The 27,891-nt window shown below is 40.3% G+C and overlaps 1 protein-coding gene across 13 annotated transcripts in view; it reads right to left on the reverse strand.

The window, feature by feature from the left end:
• Positions 1-27,891, reverse strand: part of DST (dystonin) — a 480,329-nt gene that overhangs the window by 387,591 nt on the left and 64,847 nt on the right. The window contains exon 1 of one of the 13 annotated variants that reach the window (XM_046005396.1): positions 8,562-8,615. The exons of the other annotated variants lie outside the window; for them this stretch is intronic. Coding sequence (XP_045861352.1) covers positions 8,562-8,570 — 9 coding nt within the window. The 5' untranslated portion in view covers positions 8,571-8,615. Of the gene's footprint in view, positions 1-8,561; positions 8,616-27,891 lie in introns of those variants that run through there. 13 annotated transcript variants of the gene reach the window in all.

A 27,891-nucleotide genomic window follows, 5' to 3' on the forward strand; every position in this document is an offset into this window, starting at 1 on the left:
GTTTGTTTTTTTATTTTTTATTTTGATGGTGATTTCCATCCACTTACTTTGTTGGCATATTGTTTTTCTTATTTCGTGTAGTTATCTGTATTTTCTTGTACCTCACTAAACTTCTTTAAGAGGATTATTCTGAATTCTTTGTCTTACAGTTCATAAATCTCCATTTTTTTTAATTCTTATTTACTTTTTTTTTAATATTTTATTTATTTATTTGACAGATGGAGATCACAAGTAGGCAGAGAAGCAGGCAGAGAGATTGGAAGGGAAGCAGGCTCCCTGCTGAGCAGAGAGCCCGATGTGGGGCTCAATCCCAGGACCCTGGGATCATGACCTGAGCCAAAGGCAGAGGCTTTAACCCACTGAGCCACCCAGGCGCCCCTAAAATTCTTATCTACTTTTTAAGTAAGATCTATGCCCAACATGGGGCTTGAACTTAGAACCCTGAGTTCAAGAGTCCCACGCTCTACTGGTTGAGCCAGCAAAGTGTCCCATAAATCTCCATTTTTTAGGATCAGTTATTGGAGCTTTATTGGTTTTTATTGGTGGTGTCTTATTTACCTGACTTTTCATGATCCTTCATCCCTTACATTGGTCTCTGCACATTTGAGTAATGGAGCTCTTCTTTCAGACTCTATAGATCTGCTTTGGGAGAGACCGTTCTTCACCAGTCAGCTCAGTTTGGGTTTTTGGGTGTGTCTGCTACTAATGTCTTTGGACAAAAGAGACCTACTATTATGGTCTATTTTTGGGCAAGGCACCTATTCAGGCTCTGAGGATGAGAATGGGAAACTGTGCCACTGCCTGTAAACAGTCGGATAGGACTACTGGCTTGGTTCCCTACCCAAGTGAGGCTGTAGGATGGGCTCCACAGTTGCCTGAATTCTCTGGTGAAGCTTGCTAGGTCATCAGAACTGGAGACTACATTCAGTAATAGATGAGACTAGGAATCAATTTCCTTTCCCTAGCAGGGCAATAGGGCAGAACCCAGGGCCTTGCTGCTTGTTGTTTAGGGGCCTGAAACAGGCCTGGGTGGGCACTGAATTCTGTGGTCAGGTGAGGCCACTGGTTTCACTCTGCAGACAAGGGAAGCCATGGGCTGTGCCCTCTGTCACTATATATGGGACTGCTGAATGGGCTTCACAGCTTCTCAAGTGCTCTGGTTAGGTTCCCTGGTCCCACAGGCTGAAGGCTGTATTTGGCACTGAATGGGACTATGAATTAGATTCCCTGCCCAAGCACTGTGGGGGAAACTGTTGAAAAACTAGTAAAGTTTTTGTTATATTAACTCATGCTGACCTGCACCCCCAAGTTCCCTAGCTAAACAAGGTCACTGGCTTTGTTCTGTAAACTCTTGGCTCTGTATGCCTTCTTCTCAGCTCAAGTGGCACTGGGCCACAGAGCTTCCAGGAGCTGTCTCCAGCCCTTAGGTTCAGATGAGGCAAAAAAACAGAAAGATACTCTCCAAGTGGGTAAAGCTGTGACTCAGCACCTTGTCTGCATGTGTGCAAACTGGGCTCTAGAGCCAACAAAATTTTTCATTTGAGAATCTGAATCAGGCAGATCTGGGGCCCTGTCTCAGCTCCCTTGTCTGGACAGGAGGGGATAGGGCTGCTTCCAGCTACTCTCAATTTCACAAATAAGCTCTTTAGTTGGGAGGGGCTGAGAGCTACCTTCATTCTTGGCTATGAATCAATCCCCCTACCTGCGCAGTAGCACAAGAAGGCTCCACAACCAGTACTGGCTTTGCTCTGGGGACGATCTGCTCCGCTCACCCACCTCTTGGCTTGAATACCACTAGGCTACACAGCTTCCAGGAATTGTGCTAGGCCTTCTGGTCAGATGGAGCTAGAAGTCACTCTCCACAGCAGGGGGAGCACCTTGCCTGGCTGTGTTTAAACTGAGCTCTAGGGCTCAGTTCCTTGTTTGGGGATCTTAATCAGGCAGCTCTGCAATCTGCCAAGTTCCCTGGTCAGAGTGCACGTCCAGCTTGGTGCTGCAGATGAGCAAAACTGCTGACTGAGATTACTACTTGGGCACTACAGGTATTAAGTCAGTCAGCTAAGATCTGTGTGCAGATTGAGACAAGCCCCTCCCCCTTCTCCATCAGTCAGATTCCCAGTGACTGCAGATTTTCCTGCAGTCCCCATGGTGAGAGATCAGAGTAGGCACTCCTAAAAAATGACCCTCAGTATAAAGAGAGGCTGGTTATCCCCACTGGGTTCTATTTTCCCACCGGAGGGACTAGAAGCTCAGGGCAGACCGGTCCATGTGGTACTTCACTGACCTGGGGGAAGGCAATGTGGTCAACAGGTACCCACTTCTCTTACTCTTCTAATATATCTGTCTTGGTCTCTGAGGTGTTGTGGGGACTTCAACCTCACCCCTATATCCTAGGATTGTCTCAGAAGTGTCTTGTTCTGAAATATATGTTAACTGTTCTTCTTATGATGGGGAGCAAAGTCAGGAATGTCCTATGTCACCATCTTGATGACATTATCCTGAAAAATATTTTAACCTCCCTTCATATCATCTGCACACTGATACCTAAAATTCTAGTAATAATGATTCATTCTTTATATTTAAAGATTTTATTTATAATTAAGCTTCTCAAGGGTAGAAAACAGTAAGTATATCAGCCATTTATACTTTCGTGTGAATAAGGTCATCAGACTACATCCTGAAGAATAAATAAACAGAAGAGGGAACATTGGCGCTTTTAGCGTAATGCAAGTTAAGTTTTGCCTACCTCACAATTTTTCCTAGAGCTGCTTCTGCCTGTCACAGGACAGAAATGCAAGGAGCCTAATGAGTCTCAGTACTAACAGAAACACAGCCTGGCCCTAATTCACAATACTACTCAAGAGAAATACTGCCTGGAGTGCATGCTTTTAATTTAAATGCAACAGTCCACTCCTCTGTTTCCCTAGTTCAGAGTCCAGGCTCCTCATCACCACTCTGCTGAGTCAAAGAGACAGATGATGGCCTTATCTTCTCACCTGCCTTCCTGATTCTCCAGGGAGAACATAATCTTTCATGTGATCTGATGGAGTCAAAACATCTACCAATAACTGGTGCCATGATGTCTAAAATCTGCCCACTGGAGATTCACTCTTCAGCGTTCCTTTCCCCTGTGACAGTCTTGTAAACAACGCATACCTCTAGGAGGGAAAATGAAGAACGGAGGTCTGGAGTCTGACAGAGCAACATGCCTCCTGGTCCAGCTTCACCACTTCTTAGCTATGTAACTGTAGACAAGCTATTTAACCTTTTTAAAGCTTGGTTCTCTAATGTATACAGAAAACCTACTTCCTAGGGTTGTTAGGAATAAGTGAGCTATTGCCCATTGCCTAGCACAGTGCCTGGCTCACAGGAAGTGCTTAGGAAACTCTAGCCCCTTTTACTGTCATTAATTAGCAACAATAAAAATGCTGTCGTCATAAAATGTTTATGTCTTTATCACCTCTTTTCTTGTACAGTTTCACTTATTTATGGTTATCTCTGGAACTACAGAGCTGATGATGTTTCCAAACAGTTTTTAATAGGATTTAAAAACAGGAAACAATGGTAGTCATTTGTTTATAAAAAGCAGCATTCTTGTTTCAGAAGAAGCTATTTTTCACTTCCCTAGTATCCTGAAATGTCTGCATCTTAGACTTCCTGATTCTTTTGCTCTAATAAACAGACAAGATTGCCTGGAGTCATGGTGATTACCCGTCCTCTAGAAATAAGCTTAAGAAATCCACGTTGCCTGCTTAATACTCCCATAAATCCCAAAGATTAGTAGGGTTTTTTTTTTAATGTAAAATATCTAGGTTTTCTAAGTTAATTTTAAGCATGGGAAGGGAGTCAGTTCATTTTACAAAATATATACATCTTTTAAATTTACGGAAATAAAAAACTTGAAAAACTTAGCAAAACATGGCATGTAAACAGGGAAACAATACAGCTTATTCCAGATGTGACTCTGAAGGTTTCAGGACATATGATGTGGGCATCTTGGGTCATTTCTCTGGTCTTTGCTTCCTCAAAATGATAACCCAAGCTGGATGACTTGAGATTTCTAAACTGTCCGTGAGTCCATCTCTGAAGTCATTTTGATGCCCAAACTCCAATATCTTTAATATTTTGCCTTCAAACTTACACAGAGCCTGTTTATAAATACATTTATAAATTTATTTATCCTGACCTATAAATTTATCCTGAACTAAGTTTAAAATCTAATGGATTAGAGCTATTATATACTGAGTATCACATTTAAGGAAGAAAACAAACAAACAAAAAATTCTTTCCTAATCCCATGATTCATCCTTCCCTCTAAAAAGTGTATTCGGTATTATAACATTTTCTTAGAAAGTTGTTAGTTACCATAAACAATTTAAAAATTAATAAATAAAATAACCTGACAACCACAATTGCTAGTTCATAATTTATCTGGATTTGCTTGTGATAAAAAAATTACATCAATATTTTATGTTCAATTATAACAAAATATTATACAGTTAAAAAGTTGACTTGGGTCGGGCTCTCTGCTCCGCAGGGAGCCTGCTTCCTCCTCTCTCTCTGCCTGCCTCTCTGCCTACTTGTGATCTCTCTCTCTGTCAAATAAAAAAATAAAAAATAAAAAATAAATTTAAAAAAAATTGACTTGGCTTCATATGTACTGAAATTTGACTCTTGAAAATAAGTGAGTCACTAGAGTATTTCTCAATACCCTACATGCGCATGAATTCTACTGTCTGCGGGAAATGAAGGTGCTGTGTCATGGGCTTTAAGCCTAAGAGATGAGAAGCAGCTGGCTCCGTGCACTGCACAGCCCTCTGTAGAAATGAAATTATACTAGAAATGCTTGAAGTCACGACCTCCTAGCTAGAGCAGGGAGAGTATAATGATCAGATTTTTTAACTTTTGATGGCTCTAGGAACGGAACCTAGAACTTTGGGGATACACATAGCTCTGACCTGAGAGAACCCACTTGGGGGAACCTCTTAAGACAAGGGTTCTCAGCTATATTGTAAATTTGACATCCTCATCCTTCCTCTTACACAATACATAAAAATGCTGGATGAAATAATAACATATATTTTAAATGCATCAGTAAGGTGGCAAGAGAGAGTTAAGGAAATCCTCAGAAACCAGGCAGATGAAGAATCAAAAACACAAATACAGAGATGATTTGCTGATCCCTGAGACCTAACGGTTCACTTTGATGGCCAAGCACCTGGGCAAGGACGGAAGACAAAGAGGAGGCCATGTGGTTAGAACATTGACAAATAAAGCCAGGGAAAGTATGAATACGAAAAACAAAGTAAAATACCCTGAGAGCAAGAACACTTACCTCTCTGAGGCCTGAGGCTGGACCTAGTAGGAAAAACATTTTATAACCACAAGCTGATTCTCATATGTGTTTTGTGGTCAATTACACTACCTGTGCAGTATGTAAAGCTCTGATGCTGAGAATTTATTTTGAGATTTCCCACAGTTAATAAGGCCTGGCAAAAATAAAAGAAGATCCTCCCTGGAGAAATGAATCTTCAATCCATGCCTCAAAAATTTCCACAAAATTCCAGCTAAGGAAAGCTCATGATAAAAATTTGCAAAACAGGGATTGGGAGGAGAGGTGTGAAATGGGAGAACAGAGTCAAAAGGCACAAACTTTCAGTTATAAAGTAAGTCAATGGTGATGTAATATACAGCATAGCAACTATAGTTAATAATACTGTATTGCATATTTGAAACCTGCTAAGAAAAAACCTTAAAAGTTCTCAGACACAAAAAAATTCTGTTAACTATGTAAATAGGTGATGGATGTTAAATAGACTTATTGTGGTGACCATTTTGCAATAAACAGAAATACTGACTCATTTTGTTGTACAACTAAAACTAGTATGTTATATGTCAATTATACCTCAATTTTTTAAAAAGTTGCAAAACATAATGAGACAAGGACCCACTGGTGGGACTACCAAAGCAACACACAGACACAAATCCAAGACAAAAACCCATAGACCAAAAAAAGTCATCAAAAATAACAAAGCAATGAAAAATACAATAATTGAAATTAAAGCCTGGAGAACAGAAATACATAAAGAGCTCCCACAAACCAATAAGAGAACACTAGCAACCGGTAACAACCAAGGAAAAAGGCAAATGAAATGCACATTTTGCAGGAGAGGAAGCACGTGTGGTTAATAAATATACAAAAAGATGTTTGGCCTCATTAGTGATCAAAGTAAAGCAAACCAAACCCACAATGAGAAAACAATGAATTTGATTGGCAAAAATGTTTAAAGTCTAAAGTCACTACATGCAGAAAAGAACATGGTTCCACATACTTGTTTATCCATGGCCGATGAAAATATAATTGGTACAAGTACTTTGAAAAACAGTTTGGCATTATTTTCTACAGTTTTACTTTCATGTATGATTGTAGTAATTCTGCTAAGCATATATCCAAGAAAAACTTACACATACAGTGCAAATGGATTATGCAAGAAAACACGGAGTGGCACTGGAACAAGGAAAGGCCTAGAAACAATGCCCATCTACAAGAGTGTGAATGAATGAACAAACTGGTACAGTCACAGTTAAGTCAAATGAACACACTACAATAGCATCCAGCAGCACGGCTGAATATTAGCAATGCAATATGAACTGAAAGTGAGTTCCAAATAATTAAATAAGGTATGATAATCTTTCTTATTAAGTAAAAAAAAAAAAAAAAACTAAAAAACTTAAAATATGGACTTCCTAAGAATGCATAGAGATGTAATAAACTCTGTGAAAAGGTAAACAAAAGAACGATATAAATGTTCAGAATGGTGGTTACCTTGAGTATTGAGAGTCAGGTGTCTGAAGAGACCATACGGTTAGACAGAGATGAAATCCTAGCTAATACTAGCTTTGGTTTTGAATGGTAGGTTGTGGGTGCTTAGTAGGTAGGTAGATAGATATACCAACCAGCCAGACCAGGCATAGAGCCAACAATGAGAGTATCCAGTATTAAAATATCTTACTTTCTTTTCATCCCTCTTTATCACCATCATGTCACCTAAAACCTCTGTCAATCATAAATACAGTTTTGGGGCATTTTAAAGCTCCTAAAACCTTGTCAAAATATTATCTTGTTTCATCCTACAATTCTATGAGATATAGATGGCTACTATTCTCATTCTACATCAAAGACAACTATAGCTCAAAGAGTTGAAGTGATTGTTACAGCTTAAATTGAGGTCTTAAAACTCCCAGTTCTGGATCCTTTCCAACATGAGCCTGAAGAAAACCTGTCCTTCCTAATCCTCCTCACCCTCCACGACAAATCACTTGACATTTAAAAGATCCCAAAGAGGGGCGCCTGGATGTCTCAGGGGGTTAAAGCCTCTGCCTTCGGTTCAGGTCATGATCCCAGGGTCCTGGGATCGAGCCCCACATCTGGCTCTCTGCTCAGTGGGGAGACTGCTTCCCTTCCTCTCTCTGCCTACTTGTGATCTCTCTCTGTCAAATAAATAAATAAAATCTTTTTTAAAAATCCCAAAGAAATAATAAATTAGTTCTCCAATCAATAAAGGCAGATTCCAAAGCTAACACTATTGAGAGAGAGGATCCTCAGAATGATGGACCGCCTCCCAACCACCTGAAGAAGGCCATATAAACAGCCTTGTCATTTTTTTTTAATATTTTATTTATTTGACAGAAATCACAACTAGACAGAGAGGCAGGCAGAGAGAGAGGAGGAAGCAGGCTCCCTGCAGAGCAGAGAGCCCGATGTGGGGCTCGATCCCAGGACCCTGGGATCATGACCTGAGCCGAAGGCAGAGGCTTTAACCCACTGAGCCACCCAGGCGCCCCAGCCTTGTCATTCTTTATTAACCTTCTGCACAGTTCCTCCTGAGCTTATATTTGGAACCTATGCCAGAGACGTTTTGAGACATTCAGAATCCTACGCCTGTTTTAGAGGTTCTGCCCATATCACATCAGACTTATGATCACATACATTTAATACATTTTGTCATTAAATAGTTGAAAGAGCTTCATTATGTCAATAAATTTTGTTAAAACAACTTCTTGAATTGATTTTAAACTTCATTTATGTATAATTATATAAAAGCTGAATTACAACAACCCAGGTGAAATAATGATACATTTTGTAGTCATTTAATGAAAGACTGTTTAAGTTCAAGCTCCCAACTTTTTATTTTAGAATCAATAATATATTTAGGTCTGTCATTCCAAAAGCCTTTGAGGAGCTCATACTCTACAAAGAGACTGGGGTCTAATGGACACACCACCCGGCCTCCTGGTCTGCACTGTGTGGATGTAGAAGGCTGCCTCTGGCTCCTCTAAGGTCCATCCCTAAAGCTGCTGAGACCCCTGCCATCCTCAGCTACTGCCCCAAATTCAAGCCCCATAAGAAACTCTTCTCTCAAAGACTATCACCCTGCTATCTATACCTCTTCTACCACTAATCCCTGCCAACTTTTTCCAGGTGCCCTTTGGAACCTCCATTTCACAGTCAACAAGCTCTAACCTCTCACAGCAAGTGACAACTCCACTGCTTGTCTTACCTTAATCATTTATTAAGTGCCCGCTCTCGGCACCCCTGCATCCCACAAGTGGCTGCTCCTTCTCCCGTGTGTCCCATCAAAAGCTTGCCCCTCTCTTACATCCACATCATCATCCAATGCCACAGGTCTCCTTTCTGAATTGTCTGACCTTTGGCCACACCCCCTCATTCACTGAGGACTTTGGCATCTGACTCACTGCTTCTTCTCCACACTGAGTGTCGTCATCATCCTGGAAGATTTCCACACCATTTGGATGAGCCATCTAACACCTCAATCATAAAAGTTCCTAAACTTCTGAACTCATCTTCTCTCCTCTTCTGACCCATGGCCTCGTTCTGGATGACACCACCACCTGGAACTGAACCAACTACGAAACTTCTCATTCTAATCCAACAAGATGACCTCAAATTTCTGGCTCATTCTCTCACCCTTTTTCAAGTTAATCACACCTCCAACCCTTATTTGTTGTTGTCAGATGTATTCCTGCCCTTGTGATTTCCTCTTCTTCCTCAGCTGGGCTTATGCTTTGTCATTTTAAGCATTCTCTTGACATCAATATCCCAGCCACCTTCTCTAGAGCTCTCAATTCCATCCTCCATCTTGAATCAGCCAAAATATTCACCTTAACTCCTGAGCTTAAATTGCTGAAGCCTGCTTTCAAAATATCATTCAACCAGTCAGTTTGATTCCCCAACAAATGTAAAAATATCAAACATCAACTCACAGTGCCCACAGCACTGTTCCTATTTAACCAACTCCACCAGTCCCAAAATGTATCTATTTCCCCTCTTACCCCCACCTTCATTCTGTGTAGGTCCAGGGAAGTCCTCCCTTTCTTCTCACCAAAACATCTCAAATGCCTCCCACCTTTAGAAAGCCATGTCTGGGTGTAGCTGTGTGGCTCAGTTGGTTGAGCATCAGGCTTGATTTCGGCTCAGGTCATGATCTCATGGGTCGTAAGATCAAGCCCCATGTTGGGCTCCATGCTGGGCATGGAGTATGCTTAGGATTCTCTCTCTCTCTCTCTGCCCCTCCTCACCCTCTTAAAAGAGAGAGAGAGAAGAGAAGAGAAGAGAAGAGAAGAGAAGAGAAAAAACAAAAACTTTTTTGAATCCCACATCCTCCCTAACTTACCACCTAATTTCCTCATTCCCTTCTTAGGTAATCTACAAATGCTCTCTCCATGTCCTCATCTTCCATTCATTTTTCCCCATTCATTTTTAAATATACTTTTATTTTTTATCAAAGTAAGACAGACTCAGAAGCTAAGGAGCAAATAATGCTCAAAAGCATTTGGCCTAAAAGCCTTTTATGCAGATAGATGTTTCTCTCCCTAATAGAGATCTCTGATGAAATGTTACTTTATCAAAAAAATATTCTCAGGGGGTGCCTGGGTGGCTCAGTGGGTTAAAGCCTCTGCCTTCGGCTCAGGTCATGATCTCAGGGTCCTAGGATCGAGCCCCACATTTGGCTTTCTGCTCTGCGTGGAGCCTGCTTCCTCCTCTCTCTCTGCCTGCCTCTCTGCCTACTTGTGATCTCTGTCAAATAAATAAATAAAATCTTTAAAAAATATATTCTCAGAGTATGCAACATAAAATTGCAGCCCATTATCCCACTCCCACCTTTCTTTCCCCCTTACTTCAAGTATTTTTTCATACCATTTATCATTTCCTAACATAGCATATATTTAGTTATAGTTTTGCTATGTATCTCCCTTTTTTAGAATACACATTCTGTTTTTATAGGATCTATGTCAGAGCAGACGTAATAAATATATTTATGTAATGTAATAAACATATTTAGTGGAATTAATGAAGACATATTATAACTATAATAGTATATTAAACTATAATATACAAAAAATATATATATTTTTTGTCTGTTTTGGCCAATGCCCCAAAGGCCAGGAATGATATTTAAGTCCTCCTTTCTTTCAATTCTAAAGGGATCCTAAGGGAAAATGCTAGAATAGCACAACTAAAAATATGGCCATGGAATGCTGCCAGCCTGACAACTGTTTTACTAGTTTGCTACAAGGTAAATATGGAAATTTAGAGTATTTAGCAACTTTTTGAACGATTTGACATTGCTCTGGAAATGGAAATGGTCAGTAGACTCGCCTTGTTGAACAGACCATTTCAGACACTGCTGAGCTCATGTGTTAAGTCACCCGTGACATGAGATGAAGAGACCAGTCATGCATTAAAGGACCATATGTAGATCTTCAATGGATCAAAAATTAAAAAAAAAAACAACTTCCCCACAAATGCGAGAAAAGTATTGTACTGGAGCATCTATGAAAGCCATGTTAAGCTGTAACTGTAATAACAATTAGAGCAACTAGAGTCCATCATCCACTCAAGAGAGGCAGACAAGGCCAGAAACCAAGAGAGATTGTTTGGGAGAAAGCTACTGATGCCTTGTACATTTTCCTCCTAGAAGAGAGGTAGGTGTGCTTGCTCTGTACCTTATAACAAGAAGGAGCATACAAGCAGATCTCCTGAAGGGTTAAGCATGTATCCCTGAGGTTGGAGCACATATGACTAGAATACGACTCTCACCAAGAGAATCTAATGGTGAAGAATGTGGTTGGAGGAAGAGTTGACTGGGACTGAGCTACCCACCCCGACAGGCAAAGGCACAAGCCCCTTGGGGACCTAACGTGGGTCCCAAGAGAGAGGGAGCTAACTTAGGTGCCTATTCAAGGGGATCCTATCCAAAAGGACTTTGTGGATGGAAGAAGAGACAAACTAGAGGGGTGGATCATCAGAAGCTCAGGGGGCCAAGGCAGAACACAAAAATTTTTCCCACATGAAGGGAAATGCAACACACGAAGAGGGCACAGATGTCAGATCTTAACTCCATTGGCTCCCATCTTCTTCTTGGGCCAACCTAGAGCAGTCAGAAGCAACAACTGGACAGTATGGGAGAAAACAAAGAAGGAAAAGAGAAGCCAACCATGTCCTTCACCTCTTCCCTGACTCTGGCTCAGGCTGAGAGAAAAGAGGAATATTAACTTCAAATACGGAGTTGTGATCATACATAAGATCAGCCTGAAATAATGCTATTACTAGACTGTGCTAAAATCTTTAATGTTTGAAAAAAAACCCAGGGACTTCCTATTTTTACAGAAAAGTTGTGAAACCTGTTTTATATTTTTCCTTGGACGCAGAGAGTGATTTAACTAGAGATTGGTAAGAAGGAGTAAGTTTGAGTTCTCATTGCATCCTAATCAATAAACAGATGGTGGGTGCCCGGGTGGCTCAGTGGGTTAAGCCTCTGCCTTCGGCTCAGGTCATGATCCCAGGGTCCTAGAATCGAGCCCCTCATCGGGCTCTCTGCTCAGCAGGGAGCCTACTTCCCTCTCTCTCTCTCTCTGCCTGCCTCTCTGCCTACTTGTGATTTCTCTCTGTCGAATAAATAAATAAAATATTTTTAAAAAAATAATAAATAGGCGGTACACAAAAATGGTGGTCTCAGGCTCTCCTCCCTCTCGTCCCAGATGCAACTATGTTCACATCCTTGGTTCCTACCACTTTGACTTTCATGGCTCTACATAAAATGCACATAGGGTATCTCTAGATTCATTAATGTTAGATATTATCTATTGAGTTTCTATTATGGTAGACAAAGATTATACCTTTCTTACATAAATTTTGCTTAAATTCACATTCAGTGATTTCATGATTAAGTCTATGATAATAACATTCCCTGTTAAATCAAGCATATATCCTGATTAAATTTCCTTACTTATTCAAACTTGCAGTTAATAATTGCCTCATTTCTTTGTATTTTCTTTCTTTTAATCTCTATGGTTTCTGGTTTATTTGAAAGACTCACCCCAAGGCCCCAACTCCAAGGAGCTGGAGTACGAAGGCTGGCTGGGGAGGGAAGGATCCGGCCCAACCAGATCCCAGGAGGCTCAGGGGACCTACTGGGGAACTGGTGAGGATGTAAGAGCAGACCTGTCCCATCTGTGCTGGAGGATAGTACCCAGAAGGGACTCTGTTGGACCTGATGAACCTAATTCTTCCGCCATCCAGGAAAGCAGTGGCTGCACTGATGGAGGGAAGTGGTCAGTGCCCTAAGTCTACAGTCTCTGTTGCTGCACTGGCTTCGGACTCTGTGCCAGGTCTCCACCTGAAGTGCTATCCTCAACACCCATCCTAGGAAAATGAGGTTCACCTGCCTGACTACTTCTCTCAATGTAAATAGTCGATATGGCCAATGTGTCCTTCTGTTAGTCCTGTAGAAATCTCTTCAGGAGCCTTCCCAGCCTCCCGTCTCTGCCGGCTATTTGCTAGCTCTGCTGCACAAACAGGAGTTCAGGACCATCTTGCAGATCGTCCTCCAGATTCTCTTTACCTCTTTCCTGTGTTAATCCTCGGTTTCTTGGATCTCACATCTTCTTCCTTTTTGTTTCATTACATCGTTTGAAAGAACACATCTCCTACCAGTCAAGGAAGAAAAGGTTCACTTGATGGAAATTGTGTGAATCCCTGCATGACAGTGTCATTATCCTCACACTTCACTGACAGCTTGGGCTTAACATTCTGGGTTGGAAGTCATTGTCCTTCAGAATTTCAAGAGGAATTCTCCATTGTCTTAAAGTTTCTAGTATTTTTCTAAAGTCCAACAACACTCTATTTTCTCATTCCTTTTTCTTTTTTTTTTTTTTTTTTTTTTTTAAGTAGGTTCCCCACCCAGCCCAAAGACAAGTGCCGGGCTTGAACTCACAATCCTGAGGTCAAGACCTGATCTGAGATCAAGAATCAGATGCTCAACCAACTAAGCCACCCAGGCACCCTCTATTTTCTCATATTTTGTCTTTTTCTAAATCAGCTCTACTAAGGGATTGTTCACATACAGTAAATATACCCATTTTTAAGTCATTATGCTGATGTCTTCCCTTCCACCCTCCATCCCTGCACCATTCCCTCCTTTCTCCTTCCCTCATCCCCTCCCCTTTTGCACCTCCCTCTCCCTCTTTCTCAGCTTCTAGGATAATCTTATTCATAATATTATCCCTAGTGTCCTGCTCACACACTAATGTGTCTTAGCATACATCTTTTATTCATTCATTGTGTTAGGCACTCAGTAGGTCTTCTCATTTTTTAAAAAGATTATTTATTTATTTACTTATTTAAGTGATTTCTACTCCCAACATGGAGCTCAGACTCATGGCCCTAAGATCAAGAGTTGCATGGTCTTCCAACTGATCCAGCCAGGCACCCCCAATCAGTAGGTCTTTTTAATCTAAAGACTTCCTTCAGTTTTGAGACCTTTTGTTGTTTTTTTTATCTCTGACAATTTCTTTTTTGAAATATGGGACCACTTGGATCCATTCTACATTGTTCTGATATTTTCTCTCCAATTGTCTGTCTTCTAGTTTCTGAAAGATTTCATCAACTATAAATTTCAGGGGGGGAGTGGGTATGCTGTCATTTTTAATTCCTAAGAATTCTTTTTTTATGTTTTGCTCCTTATTATTTTTTTAATTTCACATTGCTTTTGTTTCATGGATGTGTTAGGAAAAAACTTCCCACGACTTGGAAATGGGCAAAAGAGAATATTAGGCATTCTTTCAAAGGAGTGTTAAAGAACCCCATTGAAACCCTCTGGGGATTATCTAATTCTCTAGAGGTGGGCACCTTTGATTAAGTTTCTATTGACTAAATCAAAAAGTTTTTTTAAAAAGAAAACAAAACCAAACCAGGTGGAGCAGCGGGCTCCTGACTGGCTCAGTTCATAAAGCATGCCCCTAGATGGTCATGTTTTTTAATTTTTTAATTATATTTAAATACATATTTCGGGGCACCTGGGTGGCTCAGTGGGTTAAAGCCTCTGCTTTCAGCTCAGGTCATGATCCCGGGGGTCCTGGGATCGAGTCCCACGTCGGGCTCTCTGCTTAGCAGGGAGCCTGCTTCCTCCTCTCTCTCTGTCTGCCTCTCAGCCTACTTGTGATCTCTGTCTGTCAAATAAATAAAAACAAAATCTTTTAAAAAAATACATATTTCATCTTCTCTTACCCTTTTGAGGATGTTGGGAATTTTCATCTCTCCATACTGTCACTATTTCCTCTGAGTTCCTCTTATTACCCCTTTACTCTGGGATTTTTGTTTTCTCTCCTTCATGTTGGAAGCTTTCTTCAAGATCTGGTGATGTTTAGCCATCATCCATTCACATTCAGGACTGAGATACTAAAAAGCTCACTACAAAAATTGGGAATATGATTTAGGTTTGTCCAATTAGTGGGCTTTGCCAAAGCACGATGGATGAAGTGTGTCAACTGGTGGGATTCATTACCAAGCAATAAGGTAGCAGCTGACTTTTTCATACGATCCCCGCTAAAATCTGTCTTCCTCAGGGTGGTTCAATTTCCTCAGAGAAGAGTCTTCTGTTCAACTATCTGGGAAGCAGAAGCCTGGATGCTGGCATTCTGGAGCTAGGGTGTGGTAATGGGATGAGGGTGCTTAGGTGTAGATGTCTTATCAGATTTACTCACCCCCACACCTCATCCCTGCCTTCTTCAAAGTCTGTTGTTCCTAAGTCCACAGTTTCTTTGATTTAATTTCTTCAGAAAGTACACGTTTTTTAAAGATTTTATTTGTAAGCAATCTCTCCACCCAACGTGGGGCTCAAATTCACCACCCTGAGATCAAGAGTTGCATGCTCTACCCAGCCAGGTGCCCCAGAAATTATACTTTTCATCTCCTGTAGGAGCAAGGAAGAAGATGTCTGAATAGTTACAAAGGTGCCTGGTTAAAATGCTCCTCATGGAGCTTTTCAAACAATTCCTATTTGCAATCCTCACCTCATTTTCACCAAAACAAGGTGATTCCTATTCCTGTCCATGTAGGGTGCTGGGAAGGGGGTGATGGCTAGATTCTCTGTACATATTTTCTCTTCTTAGCTAAGTTATTTACCTTTCTCCATCTGCTTTCATCTTTATGTACTATGGTTCAAGGTTACAAATGTCTCTCACTTTCATCAAAGATTGACTTTGCCTTTCAGTTTCTTGTTCTCTTTGTTGATTTGGAGTGATTTGGCAAAGAAAATCAGGAATTGAAAGCTACCTACTTGCCACCTAGGTACTCTCGAGTATACTGAAATCTGGTTCCTGCCCAACATACATCTAAAATGTCCTCCCACTAGAACACTTCTGTCCTCTTCGTTGCTACTTAAAATTCGGAACACAGATTCAGCCTTCATCCCTCTTGACTTCTTGTACTATTTTATATCCTTTCCACTCCTTTCTTGGAATTCAGTCTTCTCTTGGCTTCTGTGACACCATTCTCCCCTGGTTTTCCTCTCTGGTTGTATCTTCTGTTTGTTTCATCCTGATAGCTTTCTATTTGACCATTTAGCCCTCAAACACACATGCAAAATCCAACGTATCTTCCCACTCCCCCACATCACACCATATTCCTCTCATCTTGCTTTACTCCCATTTTAGTAATACTCCAGAATCTATACCTATTTTCTAAAGTTAGAAACCAACTATACATATCTATAATTGTGGAGTTTTTTTTTTCCATTTTCCTCATCCCACATAGTATTTGTTACCAAGTTATATTTATTATAATCTTTTATGGCTCTCAAATTAATTTCTCTTTGCATCCACATTATTAACTATCTTAATTTAAGTCCTAATCATTTCTTTTTTTTTAATATTTTATTTATTTGACAGAGAGAAATCACAACTAGGCAGAGAGGCAGGCAGAGAGGAGGAAGCAGGCTCCCTGCTGAGCAGAGAGCCCGATGTGAGGCTCGATCCCAGGACCCTGGGATCATGACCTGAGCCAAAGGCAGAGGCTTTAACCCACTGAGCCACCCAGGCGCCCCTGTCCTAATCATTTCTTACTTGGACCAAAGCATTAGTGTTTTTGACTCTAACCCTGTACTTTTCTAATTCAACTCGTACACTAGCACTAGACTAATCTTTCCAAACTGTAATCATCTTCCCAACCCTCTATTACTCACTGTCCTCAGGGGACCCAAATACCAAAGATAAAGGGCCACATTTTTTAGCATGGCAAACAAAGCCCTTTGTGTGACCTTACCCATTCCCAGACTTGAACTCTCCACCAGCTTCATCGGCAACTATTTTTACTTCCCCAGAAGGAACAAAGGTCTCTCATACTGCTCCTTCAAGACATTTTGCTCCCCTGCTTGAAAGGATTTTCCCTATTTTTTCAACAGTCCTTTCAATACTCAGCTCAGCACAGCACTTCCTCCAGCAAGCCTTCTCTGAACTTCCTATTTTGAGATAAGTGACTCTCTAATATTCTCTTAGAACACCCTGTATGACACTATGTTGGAACCATCTGTTTGTCCCCTTCCACAAGACTTTAAAGTCAGAGACCTTATGTGATTCACCTCCATACCACCAATATCTCTAGAACCCTGTCCCATACCTAGGTTGTGTATAAGTAATAATAGTAAACAGATAAAGCATTCACTGTATGCCAAGTGCTGGTATGAGCACCTTAAAAAGATGAATCTGTATAACGACATAATATGGTTATGACCCCCATTCACCAGTTGAGGAATCTGAGCCCCAGTGGAGCTAAACGACTTACAGGACCCAAAGGCAGTATGAGGAAATATGTGCTAAAGCCAGAATTTACTCTCCCTAGGCACTGTGGTTCCAAAATACACTCTCTTAGCCACTCCATCATACTGTTTACTTTATCTGCGGAGAGGTTGAGTTGTTTTTTTAAGATTTTATCTATTTATTTGATAGAGAGACAGCGAGAGAGGGAAGACAAGCAGGGGGAGTGGGAGAGGGAGAAGAAGTCTTCCCAGCAGAGCAGGGAGCCCAATGCGGGGCTTGATCCCAGGATCTGGGATCAACAACTGAGCCAGCCAGGTGTCCAAGGTTAAGTCTTAACTCAAGCGAAACTAAACTGGGCCCAACCCATTAATAAACCAGGTGCTCTTACAGCATGTGATATAAAAAGTTAATTTTCTGTCCCCATGATAAATAACTTTTAAAAGAGTAACGAGAAAAGTTGTTTTGAATTTAACTTAATTTAATTTAAATACAATCTAACTTGGCAATTTGTTACAATAACTGAGGCTATGAATTCCCTTTCCTGTATTCCTTCTCAATCTGACTTCTCACCTTACAAATTTCTCCTAGTCTACGATGGCTAAACAACAGCTACCTGGGCAGAAAAAAGTAGACCAGAGATTCATTATTAAAAATTTATTGCAATTCCTCAATGCCCTAGGGCTAAGGGTTAGAACACAAAGCATAGTCTCTTTCTTCTCGGGGGGATATAATTCTTCTCATTATTAAAGTCAGAACGTTGAGACAGAACTACTATGAAGAAATGACCTTGGAAAAATCATTTTAGTACGTTTCTAAGAAATCAGTGCTAGTCTGTTTTTCAACTTATCTGGCTCCACAATTAGAGATATTTTAAAATACCAACTAATGAAATACTCCTACAGTGCCTTATAATATAAAACACTCTCTTACTCAAAGTTATAGACACCTAGGGAAATAAAAAGAACCAGTGCAAATAACTGAGAATATAAAGCAAACACTAAGTAACTGTCAAAAGTATCAGACAATGCCTGATACCCAATTTACTCATCTTCCCACCCCAGCTCCCACCTTCACCACAGGTTCATTCGTGTATTACAAAACAAACCATCTACGTTTTTTTGTTGTTTTTTTTTTAAGATTTTATTTCTTTGTCAGAGAGAGAGAGCACAAGGAGGGGGAGTGGCAGGCAGAAGGAAAAGCAGGCTTCCCACTAAGCAAGGAACCCAATGTAGGACTCGATCCCAGGACCTCAGGATCATGACCTGAGCTAAAGGCAGATGCTTAACCAACTGAGCCACCCAGGAGTGCCAAAAGGAACTATCTAAATTTTTAGGAGCAGGCCATGAGCCCCAGAATTCTAAAACTCTCCTACCATACTCAGTAATTTACTCCTGAAAATAGTATCACAACTCAAAAACAGATCAACAATTAGATATTGAATCCAAGTGGCTTCCATTATTGGTGAAAATCACAAATTTGTCTAATTTGTCATCAGTGGAAGAAATCAAGTCTGACTATAGTTCACACTTTATTAAACGGGAGTCTAATTGTCTGACTCACGGACACCAAAAAAAAAAAAAAAAGGACCAAACAGAACAAGGTGCCAAGTATCCTGGCTAGCAACTCCTTAGCATCTCTTCTTCAAACTCCAAAGAGCTGAACGAACACATGGCGCTGTACTGTAAAGTATACGTGCAGCCTGAAAGTATAATTTTTGCCCTTCTGAACTCTTGGGACAAAGAATCATATTAAATAATGTTTAACATTCTTGGAATGCAGGAGGAGGAGAAAAGGCTGAAATTGATATGTCACAACTGATTATAATCACAGTTCAAGGGATGTGGTTATCTTGATAGCTAAGAAAAAGGAGCTCATTTTCAACACTTATGCTTGCTATTGAAAAATAATTTTTCTACAGCTGCAAGTTATAAAAATTAATAGCACAAAAGCACACATCCTGTAAGGACCCCATGGCTTCTTAAAGACCCACATCTCGCTATCCAGTTTTTGCAAAAGTGAACAGAGTTTTGGTGGGGGTATTGTTCTTGCATTTGGCAAAGCAGCAAAATAAATTTATTTTCAATTATCCATGTCTATTTCTCTCTTTTTTTTAAGATTTATTTATTTATTTACTGAGAGAGAGAGAGGGGAGAGTCGGGAGAAGAGGCAAAGGGAGAGGGAGAGAATCTCACGGAGACTCCCCACTGAGCGTAGAGCCCAACATGGGATTTGATCTCAAAACTCCAAGATCATGACCCAAGCCAAAACCAAGAGACGGGGGCACCTGGGTGGCTCAGTGGATTAAGCCGCTGCCTTCGGCTCAGGTCATGATCTCAGGGTCCTGGGATCGAGCCCCGCATTGGGCTCTCTGCTCCGCAGGGAGCCTGCTTCCTCCCCTCTCTCTGCCTGCCTCTCTGCCTACTTGTGATCTCTCTGTCAAATAAATAAATAAAATCTTTAAAAAAAAAAAAAAAGATCAAAACCAAGAGACGGATTCACAAACAACTGAACCACTGAATCACTGAGGTGCCCCTATCCATTGCTTGTTTCTAATAGACCTAATATAAAAGTAAAATTCACAGATAATTTTAAAGTACACTAATAGTTTCAAGCTTTCTTAAGTAAGCTTTAAATAGAGCTAGAAATGTGTAAATCGTCAGCTCACCTCTCTAAGCAAAGAAAAATGGACATCTGAGCAGCAAAATGAAAGCAAAGAATCTACCTCAGGAAAACCATCTCCTGAATAGAGAGTCACATAATGGAATGTGATGTCAATATTAAAGATTAACTAAAATCGATTAGGCAGTTCAATAGCTTGCATTTCCACCATCATCAAAATTTCATGAGCTCTGTAAGAAGATACAAGTATAATCTGCTGGAATAAAGTAACGCTGCAGTGGAAGAATTCTATTTACCATGAAAAAAGTTTAAGACTAGGAATTCTTGAGTTTCACCAAGACAAAGTCAAGCAATGTGGTGACATGCTGCCTTTTGGGTCCGTTTTGTTTTAATAATGGTTCTATTTTCATATCAATAAATCTACAAAGAACAAAAATAGCAATCTCAGTGAAAATCAGTTTTTCGATATTAAAATGAAAGAATATGCCTATATAATTCTTCACCTGTTTTACATCATTTGTTAAATTTTAAATAACAGCACACTTTTTACGCCATCCACTAACATGTTATTACAAAATGTTCTCAGTAAAAAGCTGACAAATAAGCAACAGTCCTTTGTTAAAGAAATCAAAAGCATCAAAAGATAGCCATTGGAATATTGCCCCCTTCTATCTTTCTAAAACCCTTCTATCGGTAAATATCTGAAATCTGGAAGTATTAACAAAGAATTAGGCTCACTCCATGAAAAACAAAAGCCAAAAGAGGGACTTACTGAAGCAAAGTATCAATGATATAAATTTCACACAAATATGTGTTTCACTTTTTAAAATGTCTAAAACTTTCATTATGGGACATCTCAGGCTTATACGATAACAAAGTTTAAGGAACTACCATTTACACATTGCTCAACAATTACCAAGTCTTGGACAGTGTCATAGGGACTATATTCCTGCCCACATTCGCTCCTCCACCCCTTTGGATTCCCAGTGGATCCCAGAGATCTTAATATTTCATTACTAAATAATTTAGTACATCTCTCTAAAGATATGGCCTACTTCTAACAAAATCACAACACCATTACCGATCTCAAGCATTACTATCAATTTCCTAATATCATCAAGTATCTGGTTAGTCCCACCTTTTCTCAAAAATTCTTCTTTTTCACATCCAGTCTGTTCATCCAAACAAGGACTAAACATTACACTTAATCAATAGATCTCCTCGATCTCTTTTAATCTATAAATTATCCCCCCCATTTTTTGTTTCTTATAGTGTGTTCGTTGAAAAAACTGGACTGTTTGTCTGAAGGTTTCCCATAGTCTGGATTTTACTAACTGTATCTTCAGGAAATCTTTCAACATATTCCTCTGTCCTCTGTATTTTGTATAAACCTGTAATTAGAACTAGTGGTTTGATCTTATGTAGGTTCAAAGTGTTTTGCAAGAATATTTCTCAAGTGTTATGTATAAAGCACATAATGTGTGGCTGCCTCTCTTGTAGGGTAAGAAGTCATTGATGATCACTGGCTTGGTTCATTCCTTCAGTACAGCCTGCCAAATGGTGACATTCGAATCTCATCATGCTTTCTTCCCTCAACAGCTATTCAATTACCATACAGAATAATTCTTATAGCAAAGACAGGATAATACTTGATTCCTTTCCCTTTGCTATTTTTTCAGAAAAGTGAATTTGTTCATTTAGCATTCTCCAAAGGGCACTCTAATCAGGTGGTTTGTTGGTTTTTTTAAATATCATAAATTCACGGATTCTTAATATATTGATGTATGTCGATCCATTGTGATCATTATTCTTACTGATCAGGCAGTAGGAACCTCTCCAGGTTTACTCCTGGTCTTTCTGACAAAACCTCAGTAATCTTTAAAAAAAAAAAAAAAAAAAAAAACAAAACCTCAGTAATCTTTGATGCATCCTTGCTTTCTGGTTTGACAGGACACGCCAGGTTCATTCTATATTTCTTGTTTCAAATCTGGATCAGCCATTTTTCCTAGAAGTTTATGATGGCTGCTGCAGATGTCCCAACTGGATGCCCCATGCATTCCCCAGCCCCCAGCCAGTGCACTCCCAGCAGCTGCTAGTGTTGACTCTTAATGGCTCACATCTGCCCCTTCTTCAAAAAAACTCCCCTGGGCTAAATCCAGCTTCCTCACACCCCCTTCTCAGTAGCCCATGGCCAGTGATGAACAGAACTAAGGGATTAAAGGGGCGCTTCAAGTTGAGATTAACTCTAGAGTGCAATTCATGCACCACAGCCCAGTGTAAGTCCAGGCTGAAACTAGTCTCCGGCCAAGCTTTGTCCTTGCTTATTAGCTTTTGCTCCCTGCCTTGTCCTGCTTCCCTTATTCTCTTCCTGAGAGCTCTCCTTCGAAAAATCGCTTTCACAAGAATGTCCCTTCCTCAGGCTCTGCTTGAAAACCCCACCAAAGACACAGTTAGTTTGTTTCCATAAGAAATGATATTAAGATACTGTAATACGGGCATTACTACTGGATTGGTCATTGTTCCTAGACCTGTTTAGCGGACAGAACAAGGAAATATTTCTTTCAGTGAAAATATTCATGGGGCGCCTGGGTGACTCAGTGGGTTAAACCTCTGCCTTCGGTCCAGGTCATGGTCTTGGGGTCCTGGGATCGAGCCCCATATCAGGCTCTCTGCTCAGTGGGGAGCCTGCTTTCCCCTCTCTCTCTGCCTGCCTCTCTGCCTATTGTGATCTCTCTGTGTGTCAAATAAATAAATAAAATCTTAAAAAAAAAAAAGAAAGAAAACATTATTTGTGAGTGACAACTGATATTCCCTTTTTTAAGATTTTATTTATTTATTTAACAGAGAGTGAAACAATGAGAGAGGGAACACAAGCAGGGGGAGTCATGCCCACACTGTACACACAAGGACATGTCCTCCCATTAACAATTAAGTCCTTTTCTTGGCATTTGCTACTTGTAAGTACCTCTTATTTACCTTGTGCTTCTCGTACTTCATGATAGTTTCATTTAAAATAAGCTAAATAGGGGCACCTGGGTGGCTCAGTAGGTTAAGCGTCCAACTCTTGGTTTCGGCTCAAGTCGTAATCTCAGGGTCGTGAGATCGAGCCCTGCATCTGGCTCCATGATCTGAAGGGGAGTCTGCTGGAGATTCTCTCTTACTCTCCTTCTCCCTTTGCCCCTTCCCCCTCCTCTCTCTCAAATAAATAAATAAATCTTTAAAAAAATAAATAAAATAAGATAAGCTCAATGTATGTCTCCTCTGATGTTTTTATCATTGGAGCCCTTATTCCATTCACCTTTATTGTTGTTGTTTCTGTCTCTTTGCCTACAGTTGCTGTTTCAACTCAATTTCTTTTTAATTGTGGTAAAATATGGAAAACACAAAATGTATCATCTTAACCCTTTCTTAGCGGACAGTTTAGTAGTTGTAAGTACCTTCACACTGTTGTATGACCATCACCATCATCTACCTCTAGAACTCTTTTCATCTTGCAAAACTAAAACTCTGTTCTGATTTAACAACTCCCCATTCTCTCTTCCCATCAGCCCCCTAGCAACCACCATTCTACTTTCTGTCACTACTCTAGGTATTTTGTAGAAGTATAATCATGCAGGATGGATTCTTTATTTGTGACTGGCTTTTTTCACTCAGTATGATGCCCAAAAGCTTCATCTACATTGTAACGTATGTCAGAATTTCCTTCCATTTTAAGGCTGAGTGATATTCCATTGTACGGTTAACCCTTGAACAACACAGCAGTTAGGAGCACTGTCCTCCCATGCAATCGACATCCACGCATAAACTTGACTCCCCCAAAACTCAACTGCTAATAGCCTACTGTTGACTGGAAGCCTTACTAATAAGAAACAGTTGATTAGCATATATTTTGTACATTATATCTATTATATGTTGTATTCTTACAATAATACCTAATTTTTCTTAATTTTTTTCAGTATTTCTAAGCTACAAGTTTGTCTGCAAGTTTTTTCAAATCATTGCAAATCTCCCCCAAAAAATGTTCCACTATATTTATAGAAAAAAAATCCACGGGGCGCCTGGGTGGCTCAGTGGATTAAGCCGCTGCCTTTGGCTCGGGTCATGATCTCAGGGTCCTGGGATCGAGCCCCGCATCGGGCTCTCTGCTCTGCAGGGAGCCTGCTTCCTCCTCTCTCTCTGCCTGCCTCTCTGCCTACTTGTGATCTTTCTGTCAAATAAATAAATCTTTAAAAAAAAAAAGAAAGAAAAAAAATCCACATATAAGTGGACCTGTGCAGTTCAAGCCCATGTTGTTCAAGGGTCAACTGTATGTATATATTAAATTTTGTTTATTTTTTCATCTGTCAATGGACACTTGGGTTGCTTCTACCTTTTGACTAGTATAAATAATACTACCATGAACGCAGGTGTACACATATCTCTTTGAGACCCTGCTTTAATTCTTTTGGCTATATATCCAAAAGATATATGGATCCTATGGTAATTCTATTTTAAATTTTTTGAGGAACTGCCATACTATTTTCCTCAGAAGCTGCACCATTCTACATCCTCAGTAACAACGCACAATAATATTTCAACCTAATTGTAACACCAGATTAAATCAGGTATCTAATCTTCCTTTATCATAGTGATACTGAGCTACACATAGTGGGAATCGATGCTAGTAAGTCAGTGATGTTTCCCAGCATCAGAGTCAATTACTTATTTGACCATTTGATCAGTCAGCAGGATGTGTGCAGGCTGTGGCATGAGCCAGGTGGTCTTAGACCAAAGCAGACTCGCCAATACACTGGTACCCTAGGGCGGCGAGTATAGACAATGCACACTGAGGAGGCTCGCGAAGATATACAACTAATACTCCCTGGGAATGAATCAGGTTGGGAAGATGAATAATTCCTACAGTCTACTGGAATCTATATTCTTGTCCCTGAAATTTCTCACTGAATTCCCCAAATATTATCTGAGTTTGAGCTCATCCAAGAGATTACAGGGATAAGGGATGTCTGTCTCTATCTAGACCGATGACCTGGGGTCAGTCTCTCACTCCCTGTGAGACTCAGCTTTGTCAGATTGGGGTAACAATGTATGCCTTACCCAGTGCACAAGTTGGTTGTGCAGATTCAATGAGATAATGAATACGAACATGCTTTTTAAAAATAGGTAGTACTATTTAACTACAAAACGCCACCGCAAAGCAATACTGTTCCTGAAATACTACTGTCATTTCCAGAACTGACCTCTCTTCTCCTGAGACACAAACTAAGCTCCATTTGGATATGTTCGATTTCCAGAGTTTGATTTTCTTGAACCATACTCATCACCTGACAATCAGGGGGCAGTGGGAAAAGGGAGGAACTAGAAATCAGATCCTTACACTCACCAGGAGGTGGTTTGGGGGAGAGAGTGCAACGAAGGCGATATGTAGAAAGGTTGAGAAATAGATCTAGGAGAAAAGGTCCAGAGAGACGGAACCATGAGCCCAAAAAACAGCTTTTTTATTCCAAGTACAATTAACTTGCTACTTTAGAGCTACCTAACAATGGGTGATCTTACTACTCAAAGGACTGGAGCAAAGGAGAATCTTGCTTTAGAAGAACCTCTGAATCAGATAAGCTCTAAGATTCCCTCAAACTTGAACATTTTGATTTCTCAAGGACTGAAAGGAACACAGCAGCAGGTGAACGAAGCTTTACCCTCTTCACAGAGGATACAACAGAGAAGGGTCTTCTATTGTAACCCATGGTATTGAGGACAAAGATCAAGGAGTCACCTCAGACAAAGAGGGCTGTTAAATGCCAAACAGATTTCCAAAGGAAGCTACCAGTGTGTCCTACTTTAAAATAAAGGAATTTATACCCACCCACATTTCCCGGTATCATTTAAAGACCACCATTGAAAGGGCTTTCTTTTCAGTCCTTTGATCCACGGTTGTTCATGAAAACTTTGGAGGGATAAGTGGCTATCTAACAGAGTCTCTCTAAGGCTTGAGTTTTCTTCAAGCTTCCCTTGCTTGGAGCTGAAAGAATTAAAAGTTTTTAAGACAATAGGTAACCTGGAGTACAAGAAAGACTTAAAAGGAATGGCAACAGGTCTTGCTGTAGTCAAATGTTGACGCAGGAAGTTGGAAAGACGGGCTTCTTTTTCTCCAAGCAAAGCGCATGAATCCTTTCACCAAATTAATCTTGGTTCCATGAACTGTTTGCGAAATTAAATTCTACCTGTATTAGCACTACTCATTTAATGCAGTCCACCTACCTTGCATGCTGTGCACCAATTATTCTTATACCTACTGTTCGCAAATTTATAGTAAGCGAAATCTTTTGTAAGATTATGTAAGGGAGGCATAGCAATGCATAGCAGACACAGTAAGTTGTAGGGGTATAATTCAATAAATTCTTCTGAGGCAGTTAGTAAAAGAAATCTGACTTTATTAATTCAGTTCACTCTCTAGAATTCCAAAGAGAAAAAGAAAACAAACATTTCCTTTAGAAGCTTTGTATTTGCTGATTAATTAAGCCAGAGTAAGGCTGTACAGTCAAACCTTCAACAGAAAGGAAGTGTCCTAAGGTTATGCAAATAAAGCTGCCTGGTCCTACATATTTCAAAAGGAAAGGGAACACCATTTAATAATCTAAGCAGGAAAGGAACAGAGACACATCCTAGTATATTTTCAATGAGATCAAGGGTGTGTAGTTAGCTTTTCCACACTGCAGCATGTTCCCAACTACAAAGATGACCTGAAATCCTGCTAATACTAATTTTTTTTAAAAAATGAAAACTATGCAATGTTCCAAAATATCCTGCAGCCTTACAATGAGCCAAGTTGCAATCCGAAAAGCAGATAATTATGGACATTGGGGAGGATGTGTGCTATGGTAAGTGCTGTGAAGTGTGTAAACCTGGCGATTCACAGACCTGTACCCCTGGGGCTAATAATACATTATATGTTAATTTTAAAAATTTTTAAATTAAAAAAAAAAAAGAAAAGCAGATATATTCCCCAAGGCTGGAAACCAAAATTTAGCAGGAGAAGGCAAAGAAGGGTGAGGTCAAGGAACTGGTGTAGTAGGAGAAGGAGCAGGAAAGAGTAAGGAGTGGGTTTGGGAAATCCTTTTCTGCTACTTTCTCTAGTTTCTACCTGAGTTTGCCTTTTCTTGGCCTAAGATACCCTTAAATGAAATTCAAGGGCCCCAAACCCATCTCTCAAGGCATCTGTATTTCGTGTGTGTGTGTGTGTGTGTGTTTATGGAGGGTTTATATTTTTCTCTGTCATTGAGAACACCACATGCATTCAGATGTGTGCACTTTTTATTCTCACATCCCTACCTCTGGCAACCACCAAATCTGTTCTCTCCATTTGTATTTCTTTCTTTTTTTTTTAAATTTTATTTATTTATTTCACAGACAGAGATCACAAGAAGGCAGAGAGGCAGGCAGAGGGGGGAAGCAGGCTCCCGGCTGAGCAGAGATCCCAATGTGGGGCTCGATCCCAGGACCCTGAGATCATGACCTGAGCTGAAGGCAGAGGCTTTAACCCACTGAGCCACCCAGGCGCCCCTCCATTTGTATTTCTAAGGGGAGAGTTGGAAGTTATAAGGGAGCTTTATTGTTCTTTCCAACCTCCCAGTATTGGAGGACTCCAAGGTTCAGTCCTCAAGTCTCCTCTCTATGAACATTCGCTTCCTGAATCATTCCATCTAGTCTCATGAATTTGGTAACATTTCTGTGCTAATGACCACCAATTCAGACTCATGTTTTCCAAGAAATTGAGACATTAGGATATCTAACAGATAGTTCTTTAAAAAAAAAAAAAAAAAAGATTTATTTATTTATTTATATGAGAGAGAGAGAGAGAGCGCGCGCATGCATGTCTGCTTGCACACATGAGTGGGGAAAGGCACAGGGAAAGTATCTTCATGCAGACTCCACCTCCCATACCGGGAGTGGGAGCCTGATGCAGGGCTTACTCTCATGACCCAGGAGATCATGACCCATGAGATCATGACCCATGACTTCACCCACCTAAGACAAAACCAAGAGTCAGAAGCTTAACAGACAAGCAACTCAGGCACCCCTCTAACAGATAATTCTAACGTAACATATCCAAATTGGAAATTTGATTTCCATCCTCAACCCAGATCTGCTTCCTCCTCA

Source organism: Meles meles, chromosome 5 (genome assembly GCF_922984935.1).
Source record: "Meles meles chromosome 5, mMelMel3.1 paternal haplotype, whole genome shotgun sequence".
NCBI classification, from domain to species: Eukaryota; Metazoa; Chordata; class Mammalia; order Carnivora; family Mustelidae; genus Meles; species Meles meles.